Genomic DNA, 10,415 nt, shown 5'->3' with positions numbered 1-10,415 from the left:
CTGTGAAGTTTGTATGCCATGTTCAGATAGCTCACTCAAAGAAATGACACATTTTCCCACTACAAGTACCCTTGTTGCCTGAGGTTCTTACTTAGGAGAAACTCAAACGTGAAGATGCTTGAAGTGCTACACCAGAGATTGTATCTGGTGGTTTTGAATGATGCTGGTTCTAGGGGAGTGTATGCACTGCTGTGGACTTTCTGCAACAGTAATTTGCAAGCTGTCTTTTTCTTTGGATTGTATATATCTAAATATTTATATTAGGTTTGAAGTACTATAGAAATGTTTATGAGAAGTTACTGAACTTTTGGGAGAGCAGGATTTCAGGCCATGTGACAATGATGAAATGTACCTTTTTCACATGCTGCATAGGCTGATGATGGAATTGCCAGGTGTCAATTCATCAGCACGGAATGGCTGGCATCACTATCACTGTGATTTGGAAAAATCATTGTTTGCCCAGCACTAGTTACTGCAGGTGACATGGATGAGATCAGCTGCAAATCTGGTTGATGATCCTGTTCTTAGAGATACTCAAAACAAGATTTAGGCCCAGATGCTGTGAAAGAAAACAGCAGAGTAACAAAGTATGAGCTGCAATTAGGCCATACACACTTCACGGTATGCTTGCACTACAACTACTCTGCAATTTTAATTATGCCAGCTCAGGCTGTAGTAGAAGACAAACCATTGAACATTGTGAACACAAGGAAAGTGAACATAACCACAGAAAAAAACCATTGTAGAACCTGAAAAATCATGAGTAGTGCACAGATAGAAAGGAAGAAAAAATCCAAACAACTGTTGCCAACAATAAAATAAGTGAAAGTTTCAAAATGGAATTATCAGCAGATTTAGAACAACTTTCCCCCACCAAGCTTTTTTTGTTTGGCCTTTTTTTTTTTTTAATTTTTTAACCTTTCTTTGTATAACTGAATTATGGAACTCACTATCCTGGGGCATTTTTCAGAAGTACAGAAAAATTAGGACTAAGACAAATTTATGGAGGGTAGGGTCTACTGTGGACCAGATTCAACTAAAACAGATTGCTGGAGACTGTGTAAGTTACCCTAATATAAAATCACTGTGTAAGCCTTTTGTTTATATCCTTCCCTATCCTTCTACAACTGCTTATAAGCAAAGAGAAGATTACAGATAAGACTGGCTTGTGATTTGACTTGTAACAGCACCTTGCATTTTTACGTAACATAAAAATCAGTAAAACCAGAATAAGGTTCAAATGTTATCTCCAAGCAACTTTCACTAATCTGTCATTCCTAGGTGGGAAATATTAATCAAAGTTGAGAACTGTGAGTTACAGGACTGTTACAAGATTGTTGATTTTGTAACGGCAAAACACAGAGTTTAATGGAATATCACGTTATTCAATTGCCAATGCACACAGACTTTTATTTTCATAATGATTAACATAACAAACAAGAATTTCTTCTCAGATGGATTAGATAGCAAAGCATTTGATAATTCAAGACCAAAGCGAACAGCCTTCATAACTGAATGTGTGTAACACTGGCATTTAAAAGGAACCAAATAAATATTGAGTTGACTTCTAAGAAACTCAGAGTAGCATCTAATATACCAATACATGAAAACATTTTATAAAACAATGCATCAGCTTGATTAATATTACCAAATCTTGATTTTCTTACACTCTTCATTCCCATCAGTAACAAAAAGTCACTCAGATTTTCTTGTACAAATAGATAACTGCATGGATGTCAGGAAAGATAGCACTGAAGGAAAAAATTGGGTTCAAAAGGGTACAAAACCCCTTAGTAGCATTTGTATATTGACAAATATTTATTTACTGATGGGAATGGAACATCCACAGGCCAAATCCTGAGGTGGTGTCATGCAGATAAGAAGAGCCTGAAGAGTAGTATTGCCTAAGTGGCCAAGGAAAAGCTTTTGCATCTCAGAGGGCTATTTTGGAAACCCAAACAAACCTCTGAGATTTGCATTTGCATATTATTAAACCAAAAAGCAATAACAGACCGAAAAAACTTCTCTGGCTAACACACAAAAATACATATCAATATTGTCAATAAAAAATAACATAATTGACTCACCTTTACAGATGATAAGTACAAAATCAAAAAACATCACAATTCCAAAGCATATGTTAATGGCAGGCCTATAGAAGTTGATTACTGTGTATAACAAAAGGAGATTTTTTCATCTTGTTGTTCGTTTTTTTTTTTTAAACATATGTATGTTACTAAAAACCACCTAGAGTTTGAAATTTCTTACTGCACATATCAGAAAATACACATATACTTCCAGGACAGGCTTTCATATATTTTCCTTTATCCTCCTTTCAGATCTCAATTCCTTTATGTGTTGGACCAAGAAACCTTTATAAAATACTGGTGATACAGATGAAGTATCCCATTATGTCATATATGTGTACATATATTACATATATAGTACACAAACCTAAATTTGCATTCCAAATCTATAATTCAATGCTTAAAGCTACATCAACATCAGTTTGCACCATAGGGTTTTTTTCTGTTTCTGAACTACCACTTTCAGCTTCTCTTTTCATTCATCTGTCTTAATTCTCATGTTCTCAAAGGATGGAGTTCCTGTTAAGCTCAGCCCTGCATAAACTGTGAAGGACAGAAATAAGTCTGTTAAGTCTTAAATCAGGCTCCTGATATTTCTAAATTTGTGCAGTGTCTTTCCAGGATGTAGAATTTAACTACTTAAACTTAGTTAACCAGAGCTGTTCAAAATAAGCCTAGTTCTGATGGACATTAACCAAAAACCACAGACTGCAAACCAAAGGGTCACCAGCAATTCAGTAAAACTCAGAAGTCTATTTTATCAAAAAAAATCTCCCCCTCTTTATTGCACACCCAAAAGGAGTCTCCTCTCTCTGCAAAGCCAGAAAAATGCAGTGCTGTAAGGACAGCCTGTTACATGTAATATTTCCAAACAATTTCTCCTCTCATATGTGACTACAGCCTGAGAAATGACACATTTTGAAAAGTCTGCATGGTAAAAATAACATTATGTTATGTTATGTTTCAACATTATGTTGTATCCTAAAAAAGAACATATTTACTAATGCTTAAAATGTTTTTTTTTTCTAGGAAAAGGAAAGAGGATGAAATGAAAACAAAATTTCTCATAAATAAAACAAAAAGTCTGAACATGCTCTATACCTCTTCCAAGGGCTGAATATGTAGAAGTGCATGAACAGAAGAAAAAGGCATTAAACTGTAATCACAGTGTTCTGAAAGGGAGAAGCTCACAGAAGTTTCTATCTTAAAAATTCTGGGGTTGTAGGAGAAGAAAATTTTGAGTTGCTGGTTCTTAAGCAATTAAAAATACCACAAAACATTATTTTCAGAAACATTGAGATCTTGTATAGACCAACCTTTTTCACAATGTGGCTAACAGTCCTGATGCCACTTCTTGGAGTGATAACTTAAAACATTACCATCTTTCAACTTTAGAACTCTTTCCAGTTTCTAGCCCTGCAAGAAGCAAAGAACTGCAGAGGACTGACAAAGCTGTTTCTTTGTGTACTGGCCAAAGCTTCAGTGAGGATACCTTCCTGGAGACACAGTAACACTTCTCACTCCCCCCCCCCCCCGGTCTGTTAGTTTCAATTTCACTTAGAGAACCACTCAGAGGTGAAATGAAGCTCCAGGCACACGGGAGGTCTGGAGCTCTTCCTCGGGGTACCAGATGTGCTTCTCTGAAGGCAGTGGGCAACTGGAATCTAATGCAGAGACTGCACTTGGCTTCTGCACTAAAAGCATGTGCTCCTGCTGAGCCAGTGCTCCTGGTCAATCCACACCCCAAACTACGCTCAAATCCTTCAGCACAGGCGTCGCACACAGGAAATCAATCTCAGACCAAAGACACACCAAAGGGTCAAGGCCTCATGGTGGACACTGGCCAGGGTCAGATCTGCTGTGTACCTCAAACAGGCTGCCCTGAGAGCAGCTGAGTAAGGACACTGGCTGTTCACTTTGAACTGCTGACTGAAACAGCTAACTGTGTCACAGCATGTCAGGGCCAAGTCCTCCTGCTGGACATCCAGATGAAGTCTGAATTCCAATGCAACCAACTGCAGTCCTTGTGACCTGTGCATATTGTACATTTCCCCCATAAAGAGATGAGCTGTGGAAGCAAAATGAGATGCTTGCTTCTGAAGGTGTAGGGCGAGAGCTTTGTTCTTCTTAGACTTTCTGGGCTTCATCTGGATCTGCAGTACATGAAATGACTTAGTTGGGGTATTTTCATCCAAATGTTAGATGTAGCTACTTTTTGGGTTTCTCCAGGATGTTCAGGAATTTCCCTCGAGTCATTTCTCTGGCTGAAATCACAAGGGAAGAAAAAGAAATCAGTATTTTTTAAAAAGCCAAGAAACTCAAACAATTGTATAATCTGTATAATTGTATAACATAGTCTAACCATAGGACAAGAAATTAATTAAGATTTGTGCTTGTACCAAAACAAAGAATTATTTTATTTATCTATTAAAGTGGAAAATAAATAAAACCGCATTTCAGCTTGAATTCCTGACATGCTACAAATGCAGGCAGGGTCTGGAATCTTCTAAACTCAGCAATAATTCCCACAGGCTGTCTCATTACATACAATCTATGCTTTCTATTCCTACTGCATAATGCTCTTGCAGCACCTCCTTTTCCCTGTACTATCCATCTCTGAATGGTGAAATCCAAATCTCCATCACTCTATCTCAGCACAATTGTTCCTGTATGTTATAATCTGTCAGAGATTATGGAACTCTCTCTTTCTCTGTTTCAGGATTATTGGTCCCTGGATGATGTGATCTTCAACAGAAATTAGGCAGCATTTTCTCTCTCTCAGCAGTGTCAGTCCCTGGATGCTGTAATATAATGAGGTTTATATTCCTTCAATGTACTTCGTATATGGATAGGGTAATAAAGTAAAGTTTATAGAGCTTTGGTCTTCTCTTTCTCTCTGCGTTGTCAGTCCTTCGATGTTTAATACAGCAAGGCAAGGCTTATGTGTCTCTCTCTCACACTCAGCACCATCAATCTCTGGTAGCTGTATTACAGCAGGGTTTACACAGTCACTTTTCTGCATGAGACATTTCTGACTTGAGAACCCACAAGCTCAGAAGCTGGCAGAGCAGTCTCATACTGTTCTTGTCTTGCAATAACAATACAATGCATCAAAGACAGCACCATTAGCAACTGAGGCCTGGAGAAAGACAATCTTCCCACTGGTGCCCCTCCATTTCTTTTCAATAGAGGTGTAAGCTTTGTGCTGGACTGGCAGGCATCAAAACATGGAGGGTTTTATTCACAGGAATGCTGAAAGCATGCATGTTTCCCACACCTAGTCTCAAAGACAGTCTAGAAGGAGAAAGGAATTAATTTTCTGTTTTATCCATTCAACTCCTGACTTCTCTACTGAGACAAACATCAGAAATTAAGATTAGCATAAAAACTGGAGGTGGGTTTGTTGATGTTGGGTTTTCTATTGACATTATTGATTGTCTGTCAGAACAGAACTAAAATGTAATTAAAATGTTCGGCTTACAATACTCAGTGTGCACTCGGATAAAGACATGATGTTATTGTTTACATAAAAGTTAGAATTTATGTCTTAAGGCCTCTTCTTTAAATTACTACATTCTAACTTGTTTACACAAAATTTTATCACAAGGTATTGTCATCAGCAAAATTCCTGTAAAACAATTAATTGTATTTAAGAGTATATAACCTGTTACATACTGATACTTGCAGGCTGCAAAGTCCACTGTCCTGAGTGGAACATGCTTCAGACTGGCTGCAGGTTCAAGCAGATCACTGCACTGTTTTCTTGCCTCATGCCTCCAGCTGTGAGTTTACATCACCTGGGATCCTGCTTCCGATGCACAGCATGAGCTACCACAAAAGTACTCATTTGTACCTCTACCTCCCCAACCCCAAGATAACCTGTATGTCTTAAGTGCTGCTGAAGTGACCCAGGGGTAGAAGGTGCTGCAGAAGAACAGACAGGATTGGTATTTTGTCAGGAACTAAGTTGTTATGCCCAAAGAACATGATTAAATAAAATGGAAATATTTTTAAATTTCAGTTTGGAATAGATTCTTAGTTCTCTGATACCTCCCTGCCTTGCTCCAACAACAGTGCAGGGTTTTAAAACACTCTTAACGAGAAAAGTACGTAAGCTGAACTGCAGTTGATAAAGCGGAAAGTTTTCCAGAGTGCAAGTCCCAGAGAGGAGATATACGAATGCATGACAATTCTGTTCCCCCAAAGAGGGCTGCACCCCATAAATCAGGCAGAGAGCACAGACTCCTTCTGTGTGCTGAGTGAAATTACTGTGGGTTGGAGGTTGCTCCAGAGCACGTGCCTGCCTGTTCACTTGTCATCGGAGATGTTAACATTTCTGATTAATTCACAGACCTCTCATTTTATTCTTCATTCCTTTATCCTTGCTATCCTGTTCTGCTGCAGCTTAAAGATTCTTACCGACCTGCTACAATAATCACCACCCGCTTCCCCCCCTAACCTGGTGAAATTGTTTAGTGATGCCAACCGCGCTTTTAATTTGCAAGACATCAGACACAGAGGTAATTTATACCAACATCTGTTCATTTCTGACTTCTGAAACAAACTCGCACATGCTGCTACAAAATCCCATTAGGAGCAGGAGACAGCCTTCTGCTATTCTGTATTCCTCGTCTCCTCACAGACTCAGCCTTGCAGCAGGGCTTTCTTTTTAAAGATATGATGCCAAACTGAGAAAGAAAAAGGACCTTTTATCTTTGTATATGTATGAAAATGGCCAGGAAGTAACATCCTCATTTGACAGAAAAACCACAGCCAAACTAAGGGCAAGTTTCCACAAGCATTAACAATCTCGTCTTCCCTGCTTCAGCTGCTTCTCTTATTTGTCCAAGAACCACAGTTCCATGTATTCTTGGTAAACACAGGCCAAATTTCTACTACATGGTATTGCCTTCAAACATCTTGGCTATTCCTTCACCTTTGTTTCTTTTTAATCTGTGCTGGAATATGATTTGATGGATTTTGCACAGTAAAAGGCTCTATTATTAAACTGACTTCTCTGCTCAGTATTGCTTCTGAGAAATGAATTCTTAATAATAGGAATATCATTTCCATTGGGGTCTTATGGAGCTTGCTGGAGTGAGGGAAGAGCTTGTTTATGAAGAAACCATCACCCACATTCCAAATACGATTGCAGGCTAAGAGAGATGGTAAAACCAGCTTTAAGCAACTACCCAAGGGACCAGCAGAAGCCATTTGAATAGTAGATAGAGGTGGATTTTTTAATAAAAAGGTTGGACAAAACTGTAGTGAAAACCTCAGGGATTTTTTCATTTACAATGGTAGTTTAAACATGGACTTCAAGGGAAGAGAGGTTTGAGCACAGGTTTCATTGTAGCAGCAGACACATACACACTACAGAGGCTGCACAGCACAAAACAGAAACATGAATCTGCATGACAAGTCACGATTTACAACCTTGCCTATGCTGTGCATCTATGACAATGGAAAAATCAACGATGGATACCACTGCAATAGCTTGGACACAAATTAACCCCACCTATTAGGGAGAAGGAAGACACTGAACTCCACAAAAAAAACCAGTTTAGGTTGATGACAGCACTGGTTCTCTGGAAGTAGTGCTTGAATAAACTCCATCAGATAAATGCATTGAAAAATGGTATCAGGCTATTATAATTAACAGAGAATGCTGTACTGCAGGAATTAAGTTTGCTGCCTGGCAAAGATCTGCCAAGCAGATCTCAAGAACAGGTACTGGATAGGAAAGGCTGGGGCTGAAAGGAGGAAGAGATATTTCCACTTGATAGGGGAGCAGAATAAGGTTTAATATAATCTCCTCTTTAGAACTTCAATCCCTCAATCCCACATTTAGCCTTGTTGCCTCAGGCTCTGTTTTTACTACAATTGTCCCCAAGCTGCCTCTCCACAGTAAATTTTATAGTTGCTGGTTGAAAAGATTCAGTGGTACAGATTGATTTCCTACAAGTGAGGAGATGAGGGATTACCAAAAGCAGTCCTGGTTAACAAGATTGGGTGCAGAATCTCCTGCTAGAGCAGCCCACTCTGCCAGTGCTTTGCATCCTTTCACTATGACATATGGGTTTCATTACACAAAGATTTTCCTGATTTTAACTTGGAGGCGATTACATTGGAAACTCAGAGCTATCTTTACATCTGTAGCAATTTAAAGGTTAAGTAACTTTTAATCAAATGACAAAGACTCATAATGTTTTTCCTCGATTGAAAATGAAAACTGCTGTTCCGGATATTCCTTCCACTGACAACTTAATTAGAAAAAAACCGACTGCATTGGAGATTGGGGTCCAGCCTGATTGCTCCCCATAAAAAGCCTTCTCACACATACAACAGCACAGGACATACTGTGTCATAAGGTCTGGATAACCAGGAAATAATGGAAGGATTTACTGCTTTAAAATCAGCAAGGAAAACAGTGACTTACATAAGCAACTTTCACCCAGGAGAATCCTAAGTAACACACATACTTCCACACTTCCTAAACATAATATACACTTAAATATATCCACAACATACTTGGGGATAAAGTCTATGTAAAAAATATATATGACAAACTGTATTTATCACACATTCATCATTCACTGCTTACCACTTCTGGGCTTATCTAAAAATCTCAAAACAAAGCCTGCGAGTACCTTCAAATTATAGATATTTTAATACAAAGTCACTTGCTAAAGAAGCACTTCTTAGCTTCTCTCCCAGATGTACAACTTATGGGACAAATTTGACTGTGATCCCTCTCTGACCTGAAAATGTAGTCTTGCTGAAATCTAAAGGTCTTGCTACTAATAAAACCCAGAAATACAATTAATGTTTTTAGCACTGAAATGACTTGCAGTGCCACATTTTGAATGCTACATTCTTGCCTACAAAAAGGCTATTTTAGGCACTGTTATACTTTGTTAGCTTATCGGTTATTCCTCTCATGCAGTTGTACTTATGGTAGCTAAAGAACTTGTTTTTCAGCATGGAAGGATTCCTTTAAAGTACTAATCATGCACCCTCAAATACTGCTGTGTCCTTGGACTACATAGAAAACAAAACTAGAAAGGTTTATTTCTGAAGCACTGTCAATGCAAATTACCATTTTATGGCAAAGAATATGAATTGCAGAAAGACAGCAGAACATTTCTCTGGTTTTTAACCTTCTATCACAAGAATCTGTTGCATCAGAAATTATTTCTTATGTGCTGAGATACAATGTTAGGATAAGAAGACACAGTGATTCTTTTTCTTAGTTGGCAGGACATAAAAAAGGCCTAGAGGAACCTGCCTGTGAAGGACTGTAGGAGTTTTGCTTGACTGAACTTGTGAAAGCCAGCTGCAAAGACACACCTTGCAGTTGGACCCAACTAATATTGCATATGGAAGGAAAATAAAAAAATAAGTCAGGGGATGAGGGCTGAAGGCAAAAAGGTAATTTAAAATCAGTAAAAATATTTAAGACTGACATTATTACTGAACAGCCCTCAAAGAAAAAAGAGGCATATGACGGACGAAACCAAGGGAATATTTTTACCCAGACAATATAATCTGAACTTCTGTCAGAGAGACAGAAGCTGGTCCTTGCAGATCTATCTCAAACCAGATCCCCAAAATTCTATCACCACCTGGCACCAGCTCACACCTCTTTCTTCATGGGAAGAGCTTCAATTACTCTGCTATCTGCTATTTCCTAATCTAAGCGTCAGATGAGCTGCTAGTTGAAGACTGCTGGCCTTTGACAAATACTTACCAGTGAATGCTACCCCAAGCCCAGTTTGAGAGAGAGTTGAACTGCCATCTCAGGAGAGCAGTGGCTAGTGAAAACAAGGTCAGTCACCTTCACTGGAGGCACAACTGGCACATGCAGACACTCTAAGTTGTGCTTCAGGAACTGTTACACTGAACTGAAGATCACTGCAATCACCTAACACTCCTGAAACACATTTCTCAGGTAAGACAATACAATCAGTGTAAACCTCCAGGTGGAATAAGCTTGCACTACCACAGCATCTCTCAGTAGTCAGTATCAAAGCACTTGCAAAGTTTGTCAAAGCCTCACAATATTCTTGAAACACACAGTGATTTAATTCCCATCTTACAGATGGGATCACAGCCTCAGTACAGATTGTTGTGCTTTCACCTCAGCCAGCAACCAAGCCCTATTCAGCCATTTGCTCACTCCTCACCAGAATCAGGGAGAGGATCAGAAAGGTAAAAGCTGGGGAATTTGTGGGTCAGGATTAAGACAGTTTAATAGAGAAAGCGAAGCAAAACAAGGAATTGATTCACTGCTGTCCATGGCAGGCAGGTGTTCAGCATTTCCAGGAG

The 10,415-nt window shown here is 38.9% G+C and overlaps 1 protein-coding gene across 1 annotated transcript in view; it reads right to left on the bottom strand.

Annotated features, from left to right (window-relative positions):
- Positions 1 to 901: 901 nt before the first annotated feature.
- LIN52 (lin-52 DREAM MuvB core complex component) overlaps positions 902 to 10,415 on the bottom strand; it is a 40,725-nt gene continuing 31,211 nt past the window's right edge. Inside the window, exon 6 of the mRNA XM_058806278.1 lies at positions 902 to 4,351. Within this exon, the coding sequence (XP_058662261.1) occupies positions 4,296 to 4,351 (56 nt within the window). The 3' untranslated portion in view covers positions 902 to 4,295. The remainder of the gene's footprint in view (positions 4,352 to 10,415) is intronic.

Source organism: Ammospiza caudacuta, chromosome 6, assembly GCF_027887145.1.
Source record: "Ammospiza caudacuta isolate bAmmCau1 chromosome 6, bAmmCau1.pri, whole genome shotgun sequence".
Lineage (NCBI taxonomy): Eukaryota > Metazoa > Chordata > Aves > Passeriformes > Passerellidae > Ammospiza > Ammospiza caudacuta.
The sequence above is the reverse complement of the archived record's forward strand: the minus strand, read 5'-3'. Positions and strand labels throughout refer to the sequence as shown.